This window comes from Papio anubis, chromosome 1, assembly GCF_008728515.1.
Source record: "Papio anubis isolate 15944 chromosome 1, Panubis1.0, whole genome shotgun sequence".
NCBI lineage: Eukaryota > Metazoa > Chordata > Mammalia > Primates > Cercopithecidae > Papio > Papio anubis.
In genome coordinates, this window is record NC_044976.1 from 157,141,930 (window position 1) to 157,167,234 (window position 25,305).

Consider the following 25,305-nt stretch of genomic DNA (forward strand, 5'->3'; position numbering starts at 1 on the left):
ATTCATTAGCTTTTCAAGGAGGACTATAATCCCCAAAAGTTTAAGAACCACCAGTAGAGACCCTAGCAGATGCTAGGCATACCAACTGATTAATGCATATGATGTGACAAACCCTCAGTACCTCTCATACTAGCCACAATTTAAAACCACAAGCTCAATGTTAGAAAATACTCTATAAAATTTGGTGGATTTCTTTAGGATTGGGACCCTGAAAATAAACATGGCAACTGCTCTAAAAGGTAAGTGGGGGAAAATATCCAATGCTGCTGATTTTAAGTCCATTAACTTCCCCCAAAGAAGTAACAGAAGTAATTTTCTGTTATATCTTTGGTCTATCAGACCAAAAGATAGAATAGCAATGAGATTTAACTGTATATACACAAAATTACCTATTTCACAAATAATGACAACACACAATGGCAAAAGGAAAAACATTTAATACACAAAAAAGCACAATTAAAAAGTATTAAAAGCATTACATAGTGCAAACACCAAAAAGACAGCTATTAATTTCATGGCGCTTATAAAGAAAACTAGGCAAGAATGCAGAAAATGCCTTCCTCTTTCCTCATTTAGTGAGCTGGCCACATTCAAAAGGTTATTATTATTATTATTTTTTTTTGTGAGAGACTGAAGTTTTATTACTCAATTCAGTCTCCCAAAAAGTTATTTTAAATTGCCACTTTCTTCCCACTTTATGAAACCACATTTGCTGCTCTTGATTGTGACTCTCTGATCGGAAACATTTGGAAAACTGCATGTTTTCTATATATGGGCAGTGCATTTTATGCCACCTACTCAAGTGTACGTAGAAAGAGACATTTTGGGCCAGGCATGGTGGCTCACGCCTGTAATCCCAGTACTTTGGGAGGCCAAGACAGACAGATCGCCTGAGGTCAGGAGTTCGAGACCAGCCTCGCCAACATGGTGAAACCCTTTCTCTACTAAATATACAAAAATTAGCCAGGTGTGATGGTGCACGCCTGTAGTCCCAGCTACTTGAGAGGCTGAGGCAGGAGAATCGCTTGAACCCAAGAGGCTTACAGTGAGCCAAGATCACGCCACTGCATTCCAGCCTGGGCGACAGACTGAGACTGTCTCAAAAAAAAAAAAAAAAAGAAAAGAAAAAAGTTTTGTACATCAAGACCACAGCAAGATGGTTTTATCAGGATAGAATGTACTATCCAAATTTACAAACTTCTCTCAGAACACCTAGAGAAAGAACTCTTTTCTAGTCAAGAGCCTCATATCAAAGAAAGAATACCTAAACTAGAAACATGGGTAAAAGGGCTTGCAGTAAGCAAACAGGCTCTGCCAGGCAGGCAATAAAGGAGAGCTTGTGCTCAGCTTCCAGAACATGAGGTATTCTGAATATATACCCAGAGCTTGGTACACCAAGAGCATAATACTTCTTAGATCTCTTCAAGGATACTAATAGGCTTCAAAGTTGCTCTCCCATATTGAATCCCCACAACAAACTATGAGGTAGAAGGGTAGGTATGTGTACTGCTTTTTATAGATACGAAAAACTGAGGCATATGGAGGTCAAGACTGGCACTCAATACTTACTCTACCTCCACCCCAAGAGGCACTTAATAGTGCACAGCTAGAGACTAAAGAAAGTCATATTCAGAGGTTGCTATGAGGTCTACCTTGCCAAGTGCTGAGGAAGTCAAGCATTTCATCCATCCTTTGAAATATTTCCTGTTGATTTTTAAAGAGGGAAGAAAAAACCCCCGAAGAAACACTTCGATTCTCATTGAAAAGGAAGTGAAAAAATGAGGCAAACTACAGAGAAAAAAATAATCATGTTAGAAGGAAGTCTGGCCTCAATTTCTTTGAGACAGGGTCTCTGTCACCCACCTTGGATTGCAGTGGTGCCATCTCAGCTCACTGCAACCTCCACCTCCGAGGCTCATGCGATCCTCCCACCTCAGCTTCCTGAGTAGCTGGGACAACAAGCGTGCACCCACCATGCCATTTTTTCTATTTTTGGTAGAAACAGGGTTTCGCCATGTTGCCCAGGCTGGTCTTGAGCTCCTGAGCTCAAGCAATCTGCCCATTTTGGCCGCCCAAGTGCTGGGATAACAGAAGTGAGCCATTGCGCCTGGCCTGACCTCAATTTCTTAGTGCTGAGACAACAGGGGAGCTAACTTCCCAATCCCCCGTCACACACAAAAAGGAAGCCTCAACTACGAGTTGTCACTTTATTAGATAGTAGCTCTGCCATCACAGCTTCCCATCTACTGCCTAACTCTGCAACAGAAACATTCCCTCTTTCCCTGGGAAGAGGAATCTTATCTAAAGATACTGTAGTTACAAGGACTGATAAGGGTCTTTGGTATAAAAGCAATATCCAGAAATAAGATAACAACTTTGAACTAAGGGGATATAAATGACACAGTAAAGGTGGAAGAAAGGGTTTTTTCTAAGGGAGACCACAGTTTTATTATTACTCAAATCAGTCTCCCAAAAAGTTATTTTAACATGCTGTTTTCTTCCCACTTTATGAAACCACATTTGCTACTCTGTTGACAGGGACTATCTGATCAGAAATATTTGTCTGTTGATATCAGTACTTGACTGTTAAAAAAAAAATGCCTTCAGATAGCTGTTATAATGATAAATGTCAATTTTCTTTTTTCTTTTTTTTTTGAGACTGAGTCTCGCTCTGTCGCCCAGGCAGGAGCGCAGTGGTGCGGTCTTGGCTCACTGCAAGCCAGAGATTGTGATTCAAGTGATTCTCGGATTCAAGTGATTCTCCTGTCTCAACCTCCTGAGTAGCTGGGACTACATGTACACACCACCACAACCGGCTAATTTTTGTATTTTTAGTAGAGACAGGGTTTCACCATACTGGTCAGACTGGTCTCGAACTCTTGAGCTCAGGCAATCCACCCACCTTGGCCTCCTAAAGTGCTGGGATTACAGGCATTGAGTCACTGCCCCTAACCTAATATCAATCTTCGATAAAGCATTTGCCAAATTACAGTAACTGCTCTGAAAGAAAAATTGCTCTTCTAGCATTATTTGACCCTTTTTAGGTATCCTTGACCCTCTTCACCTTAAGAAATGGAGAGTTCCGGCCAGGCGTGGTGGCTCACGCCTGTAATCCCAGCACTTTGGGAGGCTGAGGCGGGCGGATCACAGTCAGGAGATCAAGACCATCCTGGCTAATCCGGTGAAACCCTGTTTCCACTAAAAATACAAAACTTAGCTGGGCGTGGTGGCGGGCACCTGTAGTCCCAGCTACTAGGGAGGCTGAGGCAGGAGAATGGCATGAACCCGGGAGGCAGAGGTTGCAGTGAGCCGAGATCGCGCCACTGCGCTCCAGCCTGGGCGACAGAGAGAGACACCATCTTTAAAAAAAAAAAAAAAGAAAAGAAAAGAAATGGAGAGTTCTACTAACTGTCCTGTGCTCCCAGAGGGGATTCAATGAGGATCGTAAGAAGGAAAACAACCTGTAGGGAAGCAGCATGTTGGATTTCAGATAAAATACCAAAAAATATTAGCTACCTCTTTCTGCAGACATGCCTCTTTTTCTGTAACACTTTCAGTCATTCAAAAGCCTATTGGTAGAGGTGCAGTAAATCCAAGTGTAGATTTACTGTAACAGTTTATTTAACTATGCTATATTCACCAATAACAGCATTACCAATAACAGCATTAGTGCATATCAAAAGATCTGAAATGCTAATGGGACATTTCCCACAAAAGCAAAGAAGCCCGGTGGCTCCTATAAAGGGAGAATATAGCAATGGCAAGCAAAATGAAAATTTCTTCAACACAAAGTACTTCTCAAAGCAATCAGGAAAAACTGTTCCCAAATTAGGCCTGGGGAGCCACATCAGCCGCTATCTCAGACATTGATTATTCTGTTTAGCCTTAGGGGCCTCAATATTCCCCCTCATCTGCTAAACTTCAACTTGTTTACTCACAGTCTGATAAATTCCAGCCAAGTAACCTTAACATTCCCTATGGCAGTGCAAAATTCCAGACATTTGTAAACACTATACATTTCAGGTTCGGTACATGAGAGAGCTTACTGGTTCCTTTATCTTTGAAGTGCAGATTCTAAAAACATAGCTAGTTCCTAATCTACGGCCATTTTTAGCAAAGGAAGCATCAGGATCGAAACGTGCTTGCACACATGCACACTCATGAGTGGGAGAACCATCAGAACAAACGGCTCCTTAGGATGTAATTCTGAACAATTTAAGCAGATAACTGACTAAATGGAAAACAGATTCACAGTATCTAAAGCCATATATCAGAAATTCACATAATTCTGAGGGGAAAAAATTCAAATATCTCATTAACAATTGTCTTCCTTTCAAAAGTGAGTCAAGAGGTAATATTACATAGCTTTGTATTATGGAACAGAAGAACATGCACCAATATATCAGTGACTTTTCAAGGGAGCCAACATTGCATTGAATTTACACACACAAAAATATTACAAATGGCCGTGACCCTTAAAAATAAATTCTTACAAACCAAATAATATCACACAATGCATTACATACATCTAACTATACATAAATTATAATTAAAACACAACTGCATATTTCAAATGCTTGGCAGTGACTCAATCTTGTATTATACAAATTAGTGGCAGTGCAGAGGCTGGCATGGCTCAACTTCAATCCATTGTACAAGCCTAAGATTAGAAGCCCATACTATTCCATTGGTAGACTGGCGAAATGGCATACCATATTAAAGGCCTGGTTTAAGATTTTTATAAAGTCTGATTTAAGCATTAAAAAAAAGCATACCAATTACTGTTAAGTACACTGCAAGGAGAGTGAGTTAATATTGAGACAGAGGAACTTTTTAGCCGTAATACTGAAATTCATCGTTGTTCTAATGATTTGTCATCTCTGAACTTTTTGCCCAAGATAACAATCATAACTATTAATTTAAATGACAACTAAAACAAGAATTCTGATGGTAATGTGGTATGATTTCATTATTCATAGTCTATGGCACATTGCAGCAGAAACAATGAGCTCCAATGACACAGATCTTTCCTCACCATCAAGATTTCAACTCAAGCATGGCTTACCTATAACTAGGTGACCATATAATTTAACATCCAAATGAAGACATTTGAAAGTGAAAGGGGACAGACAGAAACAAACCAGGTGGGATGCAGAAGGGAGCAAACTGGCAGTCTCCAGAAAACCAGAGCACATGGTCCCAATAACTACAGCTAAAAGGTGAATGTCAGTATTAGGAAGTTTCCTTATAGCAGTAAACTCTGAACACTTCACATATAAACTATGCCTTGCTTTAGTTTAGTGGCAGTGAGTAAAAAAAATCTGTACCGCAGTGGCAAGGAAAAAAGAACAAAATCAAAAACAGATCACGAAAACAGTTTAAGCTGGGCACTGTGGCTCACGCCTGTAATCCCAGCACTTTGCAAGGCCAAGGTGGGTGGATGACCTGAGGTCAGGAGTTCGAGACCAGCCTGACCAACATGGTGGCACCATCTGTACTAAAAATACGAAATTAGCCAGACATGGTGGTGCACACCTGTAATCCCAGCTACTTGGGAGGCTGAGGCAGGAGAATCATCTGAAACTGGGAGGCGGAGGTTGCAGTGAGCCAAGCACTCCATTGCACTCCAGCCTGGGCGACAAGAGCAAAACTCCATCTCAAATTTAAAAAAAAAAAAGAAAAGAAATAAAGTTTCCTACAAGTGAAGATGAAATTCGGCTCAAGAACATAGCTTAGGATCGCCTAAGTACTTAGTGCTAACAGAAGCAGTGAAAAACCCTGGTGAGCAAGCAGGAACAGGAGTAAAGCTGAGTAGCATAAGAGGATACTTTCGTGGGCAATGATGTGCCAAATTAAGATCAAATATCTATAAACATAAGTAAAATGCTTAATTCTTCTTAAGTTTTATTAAAAATTATAACTTGGCTGGGTGCGGTGGCTCACGCCTATAATCCCAGCACTTCGGGAGGCCGAGGGGTGTGGGTCATGAGGTCAGGAGTTTGAGACCAGCCTGGCCAACATAGTGAAATCCCATCTCTGCTAAAAATACAAAAATTAGCTGGGCATGGTGGTATGTGCCTGTAGTCCCAGCTACTTGGGAGGCTGAGGCAGAAGAATCACTTGAACCCAGGAGGCAGAGGTTGCGGTGAGCAGAGATCGTGCCATTGCACTCTAGCCTGGGCAACAGAGTGAGACGCTGTCTCTAAAACAAACAAACAAAAACAACAACAACATTATGAGATTTTTTTTTTTTTCTGAGACAGAGTTTCGCTACTGTTGCCCAGGCTGGGGTGCAATGGCGCAACCTCAGCTCACCACAACCTCCACCTCCCAGGTTCAAGCAATTCTCCTGCCTCAGCCTCCTGAGTAGCTGGGACTACAGGCATGTGCCACCATGCCCGGCTAATTTTTTGTATTTTTAGTAGAGATGGGGTTTCTCTGTGTTGGTCAGGCTGGTCTCGAACTCCCGACTTCAGGTGATTCACTCGCCTCAGCCTCCCAAAGTGCTAGGATTACAGACATGAGCCACTATACCCGGCCCACAATTTTTTTTTTAAGCTCATCAGCTATTGCTAGTGTTAGTGTATTTTATGTGTGGTCCAAGACAATTCTTCTTCTTCCAATGTGGACCAGGGAAGCCAAAAGATTGGACACTCTTGTCTAAGGCAAGAATTCCAAAAGCATGTTCTGTATAAAACTTGCATAGAGATTCCAGAAACACTTGTTCAAATGCAAATTCCTGGTCCAGATCTCAGGGATCAGTCTCGGGGGGTTTGGGCATTTTTAACAAGCAACTCTCGTGATTTTTACGATCCTTAAGTTTGACAGTTCTAGGGCCTTGGTCTCCAAAATGACACATGCATACACCAACATTTTCCCATGGGGTAAGGATACATGCATAGCTCTATGGAAACCAACTTAAAGATGGTGCAAGCAGCTCTGGAGGCACTAAACAAAAGGATAAAAAAAAATCTAAATGACTCCTAAGAGGCAAAGAGGGTAGGGGGCAGTAGCTCAGGACTATACTCCTAGCACTTGGAGAGGCTGAGGCAGGACAGTTGCTTGAGGCTAGGAGTTTGGGACCAGCCTGGGCAACATGGCAAAATGCTATCTGTACAAAAAATACAAAAATCAGCTGGGCATGGTGGCACGCGCCTATAGTCCCAGCTACTTGGGAGGCTTAGGTGGGAGGACTGCTTGGATCTGGGAGGTCGAGGCTGCAGTGAACTGTGATTGTGCCAGTGCACTCCAGCCTAGGCGACAGAGCAAGATCCTGTCTAGAAAAGAAAAAAAAAAAAAAAAAAAAAAAGGAACTGATCCTTCTGAAGGCTGCGCTGGAGAAGTATGTTTGTGCATTTATCTGAATGAAAACCAAGACATGTTCTGACTGAAGTTAAGTCTGATTTGGCTAATTAAACTGAGAACAGGCTTTGCCAGTTTATATGACAGGACTTTTTCTATAATCAGCTAAATCTGCCCCAGGGCTTTCATAAAAATGTCTTTAAGCCAAGCATAGTGGCTTATGGCTATAAGCCCAATACTTTGGGAGGCTGAGGCAGGGGAATCACTTAAACCCAGGAGTTCGAGACCAGCCTGGGCAACATAATGAGACGCTGTCTACAAATTTTTTTAATTAACTGGGTGAGACAGTAAATGCCTGTGAGGGAAGCTGAAGCTGGAGATCACTTGAGCCCAGGAGGTGAGCCATGTTTGCACCACTGCACTCCAGCTTGGATGACAAAGTGAGACCCTGTCTCTCAAACAAAAAAAAAAAAAAAAAAAATCTTTAAAGCACATATATAATATGCAGTATGTTGGATAGTATATCCTTTGTAAGTACTTAAATTTCAAAAATTTAGATGTCGGATTAAAGTCTTGCAAAAGGGCCAGACTAGGTGGCTCATGACTATAATCTCAGCACTTTGGAAGGCTGAGGCGGAAGGATTGTTTGAGCCCAGGAGTTCGAGACCAGCCTGGGCAACACAGTGGGACTTCATCTCCACAAAAAATTAGCCAGTGTGGTTATGCTAGTCTACAGTCTCAGCTATTCAGGAGGCTGAAGTGGGAAGACCACTTATTCCCAGGAGACCAAGGCTGCAGTGAGCCATGATCATACCACTGCACTGCACTTCAGCCTGGGAGACAGAACAAGACAGACCCTGTCACCCCACACCTCCCCTATATCCTCGAAAAAAAAAGTGCAAAAAAAAACTAATCTAGGGTGAGAGCCTTGAAATAGCTGAAGGACTGTCTGAAAAGGGGCAGAAGGGAGTATTTTGGGGTGACAGAAACATTCTATTGCTTTTTTGGGGTGGTTACTCAGATTTCTACAACTCGTTACAAGTAAACACCTTATCATGTTAATTATACCTCAACACTGTAAATGTGCATGGAAGAAATCTCTTGTTTTTCAAGAGTTTTTCTTTTGGGTTCACCTACCTATGTACCTGACTGCTGCATAAAGTAATCCACGGCACTTCATAATTTGACTAATCAGATTACTTCTGTTCTTCATTGTTAGCTCCAGTATTTTTCCTACAGCTACCTCGGATTTTGATGCCTAAGAACATTCTGACAGGTAAGAAATAAAATTAAATAAAGGACTGATTTTCAAACAATGTGTAAGTGAATTGAAGAAACGCATTTTTATGTTCTACTACCATTATGCTATAAAAACCTTAATAACCAGCTGAATCTCTTTCTTGCAAATAGGGCATGAAGCCCCAGCCTTCTTTAGTCTTCTGGCACAGTGAAAACAAGTGACAAGATGGCCTGTCCTCCCATGAATAATGTTCCCGTCTCGTGGTCTTTTCTCACATAAGCTACACGGCTTCAAGAGGTTCTGGCAATCCTCCATGTTTTCTGTATCTGTTCTCTGTTCAGAAAGGTTATCTAACTGTTCTCCCGTGCTTGAGATGGTCTCTTGGCTTTCAGAACTGTGAGCCAAATCCAAGAATTCCACCGAGTTGCAAGGATCAAAAAGTTTGGAGTTTTCTTTCTTTATATACACATCTTTAGGCCTAACGACAGGAGCCGAAATGGTTCTTCGACAATCAGGGACATCATTTCCTTCATTTTCCTTTTCAGGTATGGCAGTGATATCAGATGTGGAGAGAGAATGGGTTAACTTTGAACAATCTGAATACCAATCCTTCCTCAAGGCCCAACAACGAAAACAGTACCTCTTGCTTGGAGAGTTAAATTTCTTGCATTCAGTACACTGCCACTCGTCCTACAAAGACAAGCGAAGCCAATTAATACTCAGGGGGTTAATATGATGCTGAGAAAAAGGAAAGGAGGCCAAATTCATTCACATCCTCTCACTAAGCTATTTCACACCAGTGATCTAGCCTAGGATTTGAACAAATTCTATAGCCACATGAAGGAAAGTCTTTGGAAGTTTTACACCAATAGTGCCACAACTGCTATATTCGAGCCAAAATCTGATATAGCTATCTTTAAGAAAGTTAAATTATTCTGGCTTTCTACCTCATCTCAGTGAAATTTACATTGTCTGCTGTACCTTATGGGCTTCTTTGGAGTTACTTTTTTTTGCACAACTTACTCCTTTATCGGGCAAGAGGCTGAAGAACGAAGACTGTCATTGTTTTCTACACTAATAGCAAATATTATAAAATTTGGCAAAAAAGACAGCTAAAACAGATGAGATGTGAAAACTACTAAATTTACTCATGCACTCTCATTGTACCCAGGATTATAGGTATAATTGCATGCCTAAATCATGCCCTCTGAAAAATAAATGTTCTTGTCCTTGAATGCCAAGTAATTTTTCCCTACTTTTCCATATTCAAATTAGGAGATACTAGATCTCAATCAATTTTAAATGCTTTGCTTAATTCAAAAATAGCTACAAAACAAGTAAGAATATTTAATGTAAGAACAAGTAAGAATATTTAATGTGGTTAACTGCCTGGCTTTGACAGGATCAATGATTTCACATAAGCTGAACTTGGTTACTTTCAGGTCAAAGGCCAAGCACTTTAAGTCTAGAAGTCATAACTCAATTGTCCAGACTGAGAGGCCAGGGCACAACCATGTGTTAAACTGACTCCAGACGGCCTCAAAACACTCTTGCCAGTCTAAGATCTTCCAATCTCATTTAAAATGCTATACAAATAATCCAAGGAACTTCGTAAAGATTTGGAATTCGTGATTGATGGTGTGCCACAGTTTAAATTACACCACTTTTTCTTAGTAGGACATAAAATAGGGCTTATTAAATTCAATGGCATCTTTGATTTGATGAAATACAGTCTATTTGCTTAATAGGTTTTCTGTGCCCAAGTAGTCACAGAAGTCTGATTAAGATGGAAACATGGCCAGGAGTGGTGGCTCATGCCTGTAACCCCAGCACTTTGGGAGGCCAAGGCAGGCGGATTACCTGAGGTCGGAAGTTCGAGACCAGCCTGACCAACATGGAGATCCTCATCTCTACTAAAAATACAAAATTAGCCGGGCGTGGTAGCACATTCCTGTAATCTCAGCTACTCGGGAGGCTGAGGCAGGAGAATTACTTGCACCTGGGAGGCGGAGGTTGCAGTGAGCCGAGATTGTGCCATTGCACTCCAACCTTGGCAACAAGAGTGAAACTCCATCTCAAAAAAACAGATGGAAACTTTTATCTCTGTTATTTGTATTATGGTCAAGAACACTTCCTGGACCAATATATTTCACTTTATTACTAAGCTACACACAGATAATGGGCAATGAACTACCATAATGGTCAACAGTGGTGTGGTGGGATTAGGGGAAGGATCAACACCAGAAACAATCTAAAAATGTTTCTCTTTTCAAGCAGCAAAATGTAAAATCCCCTTCTTACCCTTCCTCCACCAACCTTTTTCCCATAGTGTGTTACCTGTGGCAAGACTAAAAGAAACATGGGGAAATAGCAAGAAAAAAGCAAGGTATACATTTGGGTCTAGACTTCAGTTGTCAACTAGTGACAAATCCATCCCTATTAACCTAAGAGCGGAATATCAAATCTTCTTTAATAGTCCTCCATTAATACTAATCTGTGTGGAAATGAAGCTGTTTTCCATTTGCTTCTTTTTAAGAAAACAATGACAATATTATTTTTATACTCAACAAATAATTTTAGATAGCCTATGGGTCTGTCTTTGGATTGCAGAGAGGTGTTGAGTCAGGGAAAGCAGGGCAGGACTATTTTGAATAACTTTGTGTCTCCAAAGAGATTTGATGGCAGGGAGAAAGGCACACAGAGGCATTTATATCATCCTTTTCAAGGTAGGGAGAGGTTAAGATCAACTTATCCCTTTCTCTTCTTAAGTTCTAATAAAAACCTCTTAAAAGACATAAAGAAATCAACATCACTTAGCAACTATGCAAGGGAGACAGAAATGGGGGGAAAAGCAGCACTCTTCAACACAAATGAACTGCTGGGATTACATCATCTGAAGATGGGGCTGGTGCAAAATAGCTTTAGCTAGAGATTCATACCTCAGAGGTAACTTCTACATCAGTATCATCACTTAAGGACTTAGAGTCCTCAGGGTCATCATTTTTTCCCATTTCAATCACCTGTGAAGGCAAAAATCTCATTAGTAATGTTTACTTGTTTCAGATGAAGCTAATTACCTAAAAGCAAAAAAGACAACTGCTTCAATTTAAAACTCACATTCTGCTCCTATCTCTAGCACTTAAGGAGACAGCTTAAATGCAAGACCAAACACATTATTCTGTACATCTAGTTGGCATTTCAGTAGTAGCACAAACGAGAGAAAAGCACCCAGAAGGGTTACCAAATAAATTTTGCATTCAGAAGAGAGAAGATGCCCATATTTATGACTTTAGAGAAAATAGCTGGGCATGGTGGCTATTTTACAGCCAGGTTCCTATAATTTCAGCACTTTGGGAGGCCAAGGCAGGAGGATCGCTTGAGCCCAGGAGTTTGAAACTGGCCTAGGCAAGAAAGCAAGACCCTATCTCTACAAAAAATTTAAAAAATTAGCCAGGTGTGGTGGTGCACACCTGTAGTCCCAGCTACTTCGGGGCTGAGACAAGAGAACTGCTTGAACCCAAGAGTTCCAGCTTGCAGTAAGCTATGATCTCACCACTGCACTCCAGCCTGGGTGACAGAGTAAGAGCTTGTCTCTAAAACAATTTAAAAACAAATAAATAAATAAATAACTTCAGAGTAGAAAAGCTCCAAATTGTTAAACATGAAAATTTTTATCTAAGCAGACAGGAAAAATGAAACAAAATATTTTAAAATTTTACTTTTCACATTCAAAAGTAAAACCAGTTATGTGATACTCTGGCTGTCCTATAAAAACATGCCCATATAAACAGAAACAAACAAAAAAAAGTCCATTTCAAAAGTGAGGAGTGTTCTAAATTTTAAAATTTAGAATTTAAAAATTTAAAGCCCTAGTTTTGTGGTCCAATAAAAGGAATAAAACCAATTATGAAACCATTATGAACCTCTGTACAGCAACCTTCTCAAAAATGGTCAAGTATTTTAAGTCCCATCTCTCTCTATAAAAGTTTCCCAGGCCAGGTATGGTTGCACATGCCTGTGACCCCAACTACTTGGGAGGCTGAAGTGGAAGAACCACTTGAGCTAAGAAGTTTAAGACCAGGTTGGGCAAAACAGTGAGATCCCATCTCAAAAATAAATAAAGTTTCCAAATGTCACTTTTGTCTTAATTCAAGCCACCTGCATTCCTTCTAATGCTACCCATATAACTAGTCTAAGAGAACCCAAGCACCATTTGACTACAACGAATATACTAGGGTATCCTTCAGGAACTCAAAATTCCTATGAAAATCCCTTAAATAAATAAAAAAGATGACCCAATTTAGGTTTGGTTTTCTTTGCTGTATTTATTCAATGGATGTTTACCAGCACTCTTCTACATCCTGGCCACTGGATCTCCTCCCCAATTTCTTCTGAGTGTTGAGCAAGTTGCCTATATGACTCTTCATCTGTACATGAGTACACACTATATGTATGAGTACTTCATGAGTACATACCATATGTACTCAGAGTTCAATCTCCCCTCTTTTCTACTATTTTAACTCTAAAATAGCTACAAAGAAATAATCTTATCTTTCCATTTAGGTATAAAATGGCTATGGAAGCTATCAAGATTTCCAAGAAATAAGTTTTCTCCTACAGACTGCTGTTCATTTAGAACAGAGATGTCCAATCTTTTGGCTTCCCTGGGTCACACTGGAAGAATTGTCTTGGGTCACACATAAAATACACTAACACTAATGATAACTGATGGGCTAAAAGGAAAAAAAAAATCACAAGAAAACTCAGAATGTTTTTAAAAAGTTTATGAATTTGTGTTGATTCAAAGCTGTTCTGGGCCGCATGTGGTTCACAGGCTGTGGGTTGGACAAGCTTGATTAGCACCTTACCTTGTTAGCAAAGGGAGAAAAAAGATAGCTAGTTGCTATAAGCAGGGGAAAAAAATAGCTTACTGCTTTTGACTAAGTAGGGGCTTTTTAAGGCAGCCCTGGTTAACTTAACACTTAATGTGAATCTTAAAATTGCATTGAAAAATTAATTAAAGTTAAAAAGGGGATTATGTAAGCAATCTGTTATACAAAGAGATACAAAGAGATCTGAACAGATTATACTATGAGCACACAAACAGAATCAACATGGAATTTTTCCACAACATACCTTTTTGTCGCTTACTTTCCCTACTTCTTCACTTGTTTGTTCAGTATCAGCAGCTTCAACTTTTATTCCAACACCTAACTGCTCTGATACTGACTCATTCAAAAACCACAAGTCATCTGTAGTATCTGAAACAATGGCAGTACCCACATCCTAATAGAAAAAAACAAACATGAGTTTCTGTATTCAGAGGTTTATCAGACATGTTGAAACAACACAAATGAACCCAAAACTCAATGTCGTCACACTACATCGCCAAAGAACATCTTGCCTTTATTCAGTGGACATGTATTCATTCAACACATATCTACTTGACACCTACTATGGATAAATTAATGGATGGATATAATAGTGCCAGGCATGGACTTTCCTCTTTTAACACTCAATCAGGTATAACACCTGAGAAACAGTACTGAAGAGTTTAAAAGGTAAGGACTTGTAGTTGCTCAAGTAAACAGAATCTGTTCCCTAAATTCCCTTCTACAGGTGACACTCTAAGAAGCTAGAAAACATTCCATTAGTTCTGAAATATTCTTTCCCTTAAAATGTCAAGGATGCTTATTAAAGAAATATGAGAAATACTGATGGTCACCCAAACCTTTTGTCCTGACACTTTCTGAACTCCATATAGAACTTTCTTTCTGCATTCATCTATGAGTATTTCATGACATGCTTTTCTACAACATTCATGAGAGACAATTTATTATTTTGCCACTGTTATATACTCATTCATTTATTAAACAAATACTCACTGAATACCTATTATGTGCCACATACTGTTCTAGGTACTAGGTAATGGAAAAAGTGGTGAACAATACAAAAGCTCTGGCCTTACACTTCAGTGGTAAACAGACAACACACATATAAAATATAGCAATATTTTTACAAAGTGAGAAGTGCTATGGAGAATAAAACAGGATAAAAGAGAAGAGTGGCTAGAGAGGAGGCTATTTTAACTAGGGGATGGTTTTGCAGGGCCACCACCTATAACTACACAGCTCCAAAACAAAAAGTGACTGGAACCTACTGGAACTGTGTAACGTAATAGCCTCAGGGGCCAGGAATGACCTCTTTGAAGAAATTACATTTGAGTTGAGTCCTAACTCATGAGAAGGCAAAGAAATAATATGGGGGAAGAGAGTTCCAGAAAGAGTAAAGAACAAACTTAAGGTGCCTGAGGAAGAAAGGAATTTTGGGCTACAGGGTCAGAAAGGAGCCTGGTATATCCAAAACACATGTAGTGAACAAGAAGAATGACAGGAAGTGAGGAAGGAGGGGGCTGAATCAGTTATTACTATAGTAAAACAGGCACATGCCACCACGCCTGGCTAATTTTTTATTTTTTGTAAAGATGGCATCTATGTTGCCCAGGCTGGTCTCAAACTTCTGGGCTCAAGCAATCCTCCTGTCTCGGCCTCCCAGTGTTATAGGCTGAGACTCCCAGAGATTACAGGCATGAGCCACTACGCACAGCCAAAAGCTCCATTTTGAAATGGTTCAATGTCAAATCCTCTAAGTACAGCTGTTAGTTAAACAGGCATCTGGAAACTGAAGTTGGGCATTTAGGGAAGAGGTAAGGACTAGAGATACAGATTTGGGTATCACATGCATACAGATGGTATTTAACGCTATAGGAGTAAATAAGAATTCTTAGAGAATATAATGTGTGGTCAAGAGTAACCAAGAATGTTACCCTTTCAAAAGAAAAAAAAAAAAACACTCCCCTTCAAATGTGAAATTTACCTGATTTGTTTGTAAATCAGTTGAGCCATTACTTCTAGGTGTATAGTTGCTTCTCAAGTTTCCTAAAAACCACCAAGGCAGGCCAGCTACATCCCACTCCTCAAATCCAAGGTCCAGCCTAGATGTCTCATCTTGGGTTAAATTTTCAATTAAGTCTCCATCTGTAGAAGTCAAATGAAAAGGATGATAACTATGCACAATACGTAATAACCAAGACTATCTTTAAAATACTTAAAACTTCTTTATCAAACAGGTAAAAAGAAATTCCTGTTCTAAGAAAGAAAGAACCAGAAATCAAGTATCTGTCTTAGTGGCAGAGCTCAAATCTCCTCCCTTGTTTAGGCTTCATTAGCAAGTAATGACACTACAAGTAGATCATCGTTTATCAAGTCTAAACTCTAAAAGCATTGTCTTCTATGAGAAGACAGGAAAAAAAAAGACTCCAAAAGCATCTGAACAATGACCTTGTTCTAAAAGAATTTCTAAATGGTCATTTACTGGCATTTTAAACACTCCTACCATGTATAAACTATAGAATTACTTGCTCTAGTACATAGTGCCTGATAATAGTTTGATTAATAGCAATGCAAATGATGGTAACATAGTGGTCTAACCCTTAAGATCAAAGCAAGGCAATACAAACCATAATAGGCGATCACAAGACTGTCCAGGCCATCTCACTGATACCACATATTCTGGGTCATTTCTCAATAATCCGTATGTTTTAGTGGGTAACAACCACTATAAAATACTAAACTCTAGGTTGTCCAAACACGTACATACGCCCTTGCTGGATCAATGGGCTCTTAGAGCTAAGTATCTAGACGTACCACAAATACTAAGACCCCACATTATTTCAAGTAAAAGATCTCACATTGTACATCTGAATGACACTGAGGGCTGCTAATAAGTCTGTTGTTATCACATGATATTCTTTTCTTTCCCAGACTCCAGTCTTTTGTTGTGCTCTGCTGCTCCTTTCTTACTTTCTCATTCTCTTCTACGTCTTCCCAATACATCAGGCCTGCCCAAAGCAACCATGGGCATTAATGTGTGCTGAAGTACATATGGTGAAAGAATTTCTGCAATACGTGGGTCCTTGCCAGAACATAAGGTTACCCTATTTACTTATAAATTATGTCAATATTGCTGACTAAAAGGCTTATCTGTGGCCAGGGAAACTTCAATTATGTTTCTACTTATTCATTACTGAAAATATCAGAAACCGGCCGGGCGCGGTGGCTCAAGCCTGTAATCCCAGCACTTTGGGAGGCCGAGACGGGTGGATCACGAGGTCAGGAGATCGAGACCATCCTGGCTAACACAGTGAAACCCCGTCTCTACTAAAAAATACAAAAAACTAGCCGGGCGAGGTGGCAGGCGCCTGTAGTCCCAGCTACTCGGGAGGCTGAAGCAGGAGAATGGCGTGAACCCGGGAGGTGGAGCTTGCAGTGAGCTGAGATCCGGCCACTGCACTCCAGCCTGGGCGACAGAGCGAGACTCCGTCTCAAAAAAAAAAAAAAAAAAAAAAAAGAAAATATCAGAAACCAAATTCTTGAAATGGTCCATATTAAAGTTATTCTTCCCTACTCGAGCTCTACAACTTATGAAGGAAATGAAAATAGGTCATTCTTTCCACAAATAAAAATTCTGTCCAGGCTGGGCGTGGTGGCTCAAGCCTGTAATCCCAGCACTTTGGGAGGCCGAGACGGGCGGATCACGAGGTCAGGAGATCGAGACCATCCTGGTTAACACGGTGAAACCCCATCTCTACTAAAAAAAAATACAAAAAAACTAGCCGGGCGAGGTGGCGGGCGCCTGTAGTCCCAGCTACTCGGGAGGCTGAGGCAGGAGAATGGCGTAAACCTGGGAGGCGGAGCTTGCAGTGAGCTGAGATCCGGCCACTGCACTCCAGCATGGAAGACCGAGCCCCCGTCTCTAAAAAAAAAAAAAAAAAAAAAAATTCTGTCCCTTCTACCGATAGGTCTTCCTGAAAAATACTATTATTTATTCTCAAATTTTCATCACAAACTACATATCCCCCCTTGAATTGGCTGTTCTTATACCTGCCCTTGCCCCCAACTTTTTTTTGAGACAGGGTGCCACTTTGTTGCCCAGGCTGGAGTGCTGCGACATGATATTGATTCACTGCAACCTCCGTTCACTGCAATCTCCACCTCTTGGGCTCAAGTGATCCTTCCATCTCAGCCTCCTGAGTGGCTGGGACCACTGGTGCACACCATCGTGCCCAGCTAATTTTTCACTGGGCTAATTTTTTGTAGAGACGAGGTCTCATTATGTTACCCAAGCTGGTCTCAAACTCTTCAGCTCAAGTAATCCTCCTGCCTCGGCCTCCCAAAGTGCTGGGATTACAGGACGAGCTACCATGCCCAGCCTTGATTTTCTAACAGTGCCCAGCCATGTTCTTATACATCTTAAAATTGCCTTTTGAGTATAAAATAAGCAAGGATTTGCATTAAGGAATAAAATTACACATTTAATATCATATAGACTGGAATAGTTACAAAGTAGGCAGACCAAAATTCAGTTTATGCTCAAATGAAATGTAAAGAAAACAATCTAGCATGATAAACTTATTCAAATTAAATTTAAGCTTTTAAAATAACTTCAGCAGCCAAAGTTTCTCGGATATAACCAGAGGCTTAACCTGCCATTGTTCCACATGCCTAGACTAGAAGCCATCATGCCATAAAATGACTCTGGGGAATTTATGATTTTACACATCTTTACCAAAAGAAAAACAAAAACAAAAAACTAATTTTAGAAAATGTTTGTTTGTTTTTTGAGACGAAGTCTTGCTCTTGTCCCCCAGGCTGGAGCGCAATGGTGTGATCTCGGCTTTGCAACCTCTGCCTCCCAAGTTCAAGCAATTCTCCTGCCTCAGCCTCCCAAGTAGCTGGGATTACAGGCGCCTGCCACCGTGTCTGGCTAATTTTTGTATTTTTAATAGAGACAGGGTTTCACCATGGTGGCCAGGCTGGTCTCGAACTCCTGCCCTCAGGTGATCTGCCCGCCTCAGCCTCCCAAAGTGCTAGAATTACAGGCATGAGCCACTGCGCCCAGCCTAGAAAGTGTTTTTAAAATAGAATTTTGGGGAAAATATGGATTAACTCATTAGCCTGATCACAGCATATCTAATGGAATGGCAAAGATCTGGTGACCACCATCCAAGGGCAAAACAATTTTTTCTGGATTTGGAATATCTGCATATATATAATGAGATATCCTAGGGATGGCAGCTAAGTTTTCTTTTCTTTTTCTTTTCTTTTTTTTTTTTTTTTTGAGACAGAGTCTCGCTCTGTCGCCCAGACTGGAGTGCAGTGGCGCGATCTCAGTTCACTGCAAGCTCCGCCTCTCGAGTTCACACCATTCTCCTGCCTCAGACTCCTGAGTAGCTGGGACTACAGGCGCCCGCCACAAAGTCCAGCTATTTTTTTGTATTTTTTTTAGTAGAGACGGGGTTTCACCATGTTAGCCAGGATGGCCTCGATCTCCTGACCTTGTGATCTGCCCGCCTCAGCCTCCCAAAGTGCTGGGATTACAGGTGTGAGCCACCGCGCCCGGCCAACGGGACCCAGGTTTTCATGCACACCTTGTACACATAGCCTGAAGGTAGTTTTATATAATATTTTAAATAATTCTGTGCATGAAACAAAGTTTTCACTGCAACCTGTCACATGAGGTCAGGTGTTAAATTTTCTACTTGTTGTGTCATGTGAAAAAGTTTTCAGAGGCTGGGTGTGGTGGCTCATGCCTGTAATCCCAGCACTTTGGGAGGCCAAGGCGGGTGGATCACGAGGTCATGAGACCAACCCATCCTGGCCAACATGGTAAAACCCTGTCTCTACTAAGAACACAAAAATTAGCTGGGCATAGTGGTGCACGCATGTAATCCCAGCTACTTAGGAGGTTGAGGCAGGAGAATCACTTGGAGGCTGCAGTGAACTGAGATTGCGCCACTGCATTCCAGCCTGGTGACAAGAGCAAGACTCTGTCTCACAAAAAAAAAAAAAAAAAAGTTTTCAGATTTTGGATGCTCAACTTTAATTCTAAGATCCTTTGAAAGGGTCTTGCACCATCTTAGTATTCATGGGTTGCTAAAAGAGCATTGCCATCTTTCAAACTGAGAATGCTCAACATTTCAAATTTAGAATGCTCAACTTATACCAGGCTTCTTATATCTCATTCTTGGCTTTGTGATTAAGTATATTATGTCATCTTTGCAAACTTCAAAATGTGTAAAAATTGGGCCAGGTGCAGTGGCTCGCGCCTTTAATCCCAGCACTTTAGGAGGCTGAGGCAGATAGATCATTTGAGGCCAGGAGTTTGAGACCAGCTTGGCCAACATCGCAAAACCCCAAAATTAGCCAGGCATGGTGGTGTGCACCTGTAATCCCAGCACTTTGGGAGGCCGAGGCGGGCAGATCACCTGAGGTTGGGAGTTGGAGACCAGTCTGACCAACATGGGGAAACCCCATCTCTACTAAAAATACAAAATTAGCCAGGCGTGGTGGCACACGCCTGTAATCCCAGCTACTCCAGAGGCTAAGGCAGGAGAATTCACTTGAACCTGGGGGGCAGAGGCTGCGGTGAGCTGAAATCACGCCATTGCACTCAGCCTGTGCAACAAGAGTGAGACTCCGTCTCAAAATAAATAAATAAATAAATAGCTGGGAGTGGTGGCACAGACTCGTAATCTCAGCTACTCAGGAGGCTGAGGCACAAGAATCACTTGAACCAGGGAGGTGGAGGTTGTAGTGAGCTGAGATGGCACTGCTGCACTCCAACCTGCATGACCCAGTGAGACTCTGACTCAAAAAAAAAGTATGAAAATTAGCCTTTGCCTCAAGTAGACAAATCAAAATAAAAATTCCAACCAAATCATATACATACAAGAATACTAAGATTGAAAAGTCTAAGGCAGCTGAATTCATGTATATAGAAAATTCACCTGGTGGCAAATCAATAAATGTATGGCTATTTTCTAGTAACACGCTAGCTCATGGAAGGGTCTCGCACCATCCTAGTACTCATGGGTTGCTAAAAGAGCACTACCATCTTCAAAGCTAACAATGATAGTAACTAGGCTGATAAAAAGGTTTTCAGTAAAGGATGAGAAATGATGACATATGCCTCTCCTACTTCACATACGGAGAGATTAAAAAAAAAAGGTTGGGTGAAGAGGAAGAGAACAAAAGTCCGTATAGCCTTAATCCAAAACATACCTTCTCTAGAATTTCTGCATTTATGCTCTGAGGTAGGCAGTGTGGGGATATCGTCTTCTGTAGTTCTTTTCCTGGAAGTGGAACTTTCCTCTGTACTTTGCTGAAAGAAGGGAAAGGTGTCCATCAGTGCAGTCGAAATAACTGAGACCAGGGGATGTAGCAGTTCCATTCTGGCTCACCAGTTAGTGTGCAACACAATGGGTTACACACAAGAAAGAGAACTCAAGTTCACAACAGTCATCATATAAAGGCAACACCTCTCCTCAACCCACTGTGAGCAAAGCTAGAAGAATCCCAAACCTGGGGCGATAAAAAACCTCTACACAAAGGCCAAAATCTACTGTTAAAAACAGGCTATCTGTATAAAGCCTCAAGTCTACTACAAAATTAGGCATAATTCAGAAAACATATGAAACCCTCACATGTACCAAGATGACTATAAAGTTTCCCCAGGTTTGGGGAAGCTTTAGGAAATGGCCTGACATGAACTTAACTGCAACAAGCCTATTAAAATCTAATAAAGCAATTTCCTCAAACACACACACACAGGTACACACAAACCCAAAGAAAAATGCAACTGGAAGAACTGAAGATCAGAAGTGCTACATCCCAAAGAAAGGTTCAGAGACTGGAACTCTGTTATGGGCAGAACAGAGAAGGTTCACTCTGTCCCTGGTCTGTGAACTCCCAAGAACCTTTCTTATTAAATTCTTACCATATTCAGGGAAAGGTCTTGGGAGTCCAAGATCCATAGGTACAGAGAAGGGGCCACTCTGTACAACAAAAGAAGTCACCGTGTGGTGATTTTACCTTCAGTTGGTCTTGACTTGGAATATCCATACTGTGATCCTGTGCGAGAGCGAGAGTCTGAGCAGCATCTGGATAGCAAGTAAAACAAAAGGAAAACCTTCCCTGGTAATAACCATTCTTTCCACACAAAAAGGACCTCAGCAAACAACCCGGGAGCCAGGTTTAGTCCCTAGAAATGTACTTCTCCATGTTGGCTGGACAAAGCTCTCATTTGCAAGGGAAAAATCAAAATTGATAAAAATGACAAAGACCAAGACAGGCCATATCCAAAATATATTACCAAAATATAATTGGGAAAAAAAAAAGTGAAAAATAGCTAAAAATGTTCTTCCATATCAAGCTTTTAAATTTTTATATGAAAATTGGCTCCAAGCAGGACACAATGGAGACTATTTTTGTCATCTCTTCCTATATTACCGAATTCACCTAACTCACAAACAACAGCAAAAAAGTGTGTGGCTTTTTAAATTTAATTTTGATTTTCAAGTGTTAAGTCATACAGGGTTATGAGATCTTAAAATCTGGATTTTTCCCCGTTTGCTTCATAAAACAATAGGATCTTCATCTAAAGCGACATTCTAAGTGTCAAGGATAATTTTATGGTTGAAATTCCCATCACCATCACGTGTATATAAATTAATTTTTTTCATCATCTTATTTTTCCCAGTTACGATAAACATTTCCTAAGAAGCAGCAGCAAATAAAGTTTTTTTTCAAGGCCAATAAAAAGAAGCAAGGAAAACAACCCAGTAGAGAGAAATTCTTAGATATTACATTAATCTAAAAGAGAGATGTATTCCAAGGACTTACGAAGAAATTTTTCAAGTAGAACAAAAGACAAAAACTTGGCTACAGGAAAAGATCAAGCTGCAAACAATTTAATAATCTGGACTATTCATTATTTGAGGCTATGTAAATGAGATACACCCAAAATAAGTCTACTGTGGGTCAGGTTCACCAACCACTACCAGATTCAGAGATAAAATATGGAAAATATCATCACCATCCAATAAAGGCTTCTAGAGGAAGGATACAGATCCTACAACTTATCTGTCAATGCAGTTCTACTGAAAAAGCAAACATTTTCAAAATTCTAATTATAAAAAACATTATTTCCAGAAACATTTTTGTAGACAAATGGAGACAATGAAAAGTTTGAGAGATGGCATTTTCTGACCACAGTGATCTTCAAAGCAAAGTTCGATTAACATATAATGCAGATGGAGCAATTTTTTTGTTTGTTTGTTTGAGACCAAGTCTTGCTCTGTCACCCTGGCTGGAGAGCAGTGGCACAATCTCAGCTTACTACAATATCCACCTCCCTGGTTCAAGAGATTCTTCTGCCTGTGCCTCCCAAGTAGCTAGGCTTATAGGTGCTCATTTTTATATTTTTAGTAGAGACAGGGTTTCACCATCTTGGCCAGGTTGGTCTCAAACTCCTGACTTTGTGATCCACCCACCTCAACCTCCCAAAGTGCTGGGATTACAGGCGTGAGCCACCGCATGCGGCCAGGAGCAATTATTTAATAAAGCAATCCTATTACTGTCATTTATATTTATAAAGCCTTACTAAGGTTAAAACAGTTACAAGCAAAAATAAATTATCTGGGGAAACCACAATATAAAAAAGAAGTTTTAAAACCGGCCGGGTGTGGTGGCTCACACCTGTAATCCCAGAACTTTGGGAGGTCGAGGTGTGTGGATCGCTTGAGCGCAGGAGTTTGAGACCACTCTGGGTAACCCACCAGCCTGGTGAAACCTCATCTCTACTAAAATCACAAAAATTAGCCCGGCATGGTGGTGTGCACCTGTAATCCCAGCTACTCAGGAGGCTGAGGCAGGAGAATCACTTGAACCCAGGAGGCAGAGGCTGCAGTGAGCTGAGATCACACCACTGCACTCCAGCCTGGTCCACAAAGCAAGACTCAGTCTCAAAAATTGATAAACACACACAAAGTTCATCATATTTATTTCATTTGTATACATGGGAAAATTTGGAGAAATGATTTAGAAAGAACTACCATTTCAGGCTAGGCGCAGTGGTTCACGCCTGTAATTCCAGTACTTTGGGAGGCTGAGGCTGGCGGATCACGAGGTCCAAGGTTAGGAGATCGAGACCATCCTGGCTAACACGGTGAAACCCAGTCTCTACTAAAAATACAAAAAATTAGCCAGGCCTGGTGGCGGGCACCTGTAGTCCCAGCTACTCAGGAGGCTGAGGCAGGTGAACGGCGTGAACCTGGGAGGCAGAGGCTGCAGTGAGCCGAGATCATGCCACTGCACTCCAGCCTGGGAGACAGAGCAAGACTCCATCTCAAAAAAAAAAAAGGACTACCATTTTAAACAATGTCATCTTCTTGATCAAAATGAAAAGTCTAACCCATCTGCAAAGGTATAAAATAGATTACATGAAAAGCATTTCTCTCATTTGTCCTTTCAAATAAAACACAAGCAACCGAAATCATAAAAATCAACAGAGATGGGCCGGGCGCGGTGGCTCAAGCCTGTAATCCCAGCACTTTGGGAGGCCGAGATGGGTGGATCACGAGGTCAGGAGATCGAGACCATCCTGGCTAACACGGTGAAACCCTGTCTCTACTAAAAATACAAAAAACTAGCCAGGCGAGGTGGCAGGCGCCTGTAGTCCCAGCTACTCGGGAGGCTGAGGCAGGAGAATGGCGTGAACCCAGGAGGCGGAGCTTGCAGTGAGCTGAGATCCGGCCACTGTACTCCAGCCTGGGCGGCAGAGCAAGACTCCGTCTCAAAAAAAAAAAAAAAAAAAAATCAACAGAGATGGCCATCCACAAGCACCATAGCAATTGCAAGTAAGAACAGATAACCAATCAGAATTACTTGGGGCAATTTTCTGGTTTTGATCATCACACTATTATCATGTAAGATGTTACCATTTGGGGACTCTGGATAAAGGGTATAGGGAAACTCTATGCAATACTTTCGCAACTTTATTAAATCTGAAATATTTTCAAAACGATAAGTTAAAGAATAAAAATGGGCCAGGCATGGTGGCTCACGCCTGTCATCCCAACACTTTGGGAGGCCGAAGAAGGGGTATCGCTTGAGTCCTGGAGTTCAAGACCAGCCTAGGCAACAAGGGGAAAACCTGTACTTACAAAAAAATACACAAAAAACTAGCCATGTGTGGTGGCATACTCCTGTAGTCCCAGCTACTGGGGAGGCTGAGGTGGGAGGATTGCTTGCGCCACAGAGGCACAGGCTGCAGTGAGCTGAGATCTTGCCACTGCACTCTAGCCTAAGCAACAGAGAGATCCTGTCTCAAACAAAACAAAACCAACAACAAAATATTCTTTATATGGCATGTTAAACTCTGCAGAGAAAGTACAAGAAAGGAAATGAGAGGAAAAAAGGGAGAATTATATTCAGAGAACAGATGAATCCGAAAACAAATTTTACTGAAAAAGTAGATCAGCAATTATAAAATCCTCCATGTATTTCAAACCTTTAGTGATTATCCCAGGAAAGCCATGCTATTTCACAAGTGACTGAAATTCAATAAAGCTGCCATATCATTTGCAGGATCTTCACTCTCAAATTTACAGCTATATAAAGTGGGCAAATGACTCAATGAGACTAACAGGCTTCAAAATTCAGTAACTTCAAAATCATATTTCAGTATGACAGCAACGTCTCTTTCTCTGCCTTTAAAGAATAAATCTTTATTAGGAATTGATTTAGGTCTGGGCGTGGTGGCTCATGCCTGTAATCCCACCACCCTGGGAGGCCGAAGTGGAAGAATCACTTGAGGCCAGGAGTTCAAGACCAGTCTGGGCAACACAGCAAGACCCCATTTCT

The 25,305-nt window shown here is 41.0% G+C and overlaps 1 protein-coding gene across 12 annotated transcripts in view; it reads right to left on the reverse strand.

Moving 5' to 3' along the window:
• Positions 1 to 6,556: 6,556 nt before the first annotated feature.
• Positions 6,557 to 25,305, reverse strand: part of MDM4 (MDM4 regulator of p53) — a 49,033-nt gene continuing 30,284 nt past the window's right edge. For 5 of the 12 annotated variants that reach the window (XM_021928084.2, XM_021928076.2, XM_021928087.2 and 2 more), the window contains exons 6-12: positions 21,475 to 21,542; positions 20,665 to 20,764; positions 16,293 to 16,442; positions 15,419 to 15,579; positions 13,679 to 13,828; positions 11,482 to 11,562; positions 6,557 to 9,232 (exon numbers count right to left, since the gene is read on the reverse strand). In XM_021928084.2, coding sequence (XP_021783776.1) covers positions 8,663 to 9,232; positions 11,482 to 11,562; positions 13,679 to 13,828; positions 15,419 to 15,579; positions 16,293 to 16,442; positions 20,665 to 20,764; positions 21,475 to 21,542 — 1,280 coding nt within the window. In that variant the 3' untranslated portion in view covers positions 6,557 to 8,662. Of the gene's footprint in view, positions 9,233 to 11,481; positions 11,563 to 13,678; positions 13,829 to 15,418; positions 15,580 to 16,292; positions 16,443 to 20,664; positions 20,765 to 21,474; positions 21,543 to 24,702; positions 25,304 to 25,305 lie in introns of those variants that run through there. The other 7 variants (XM_003893242.5, XM_021928090.2, XR_002517830.2 and 4 more) reach the window with 7 other exon arrangements.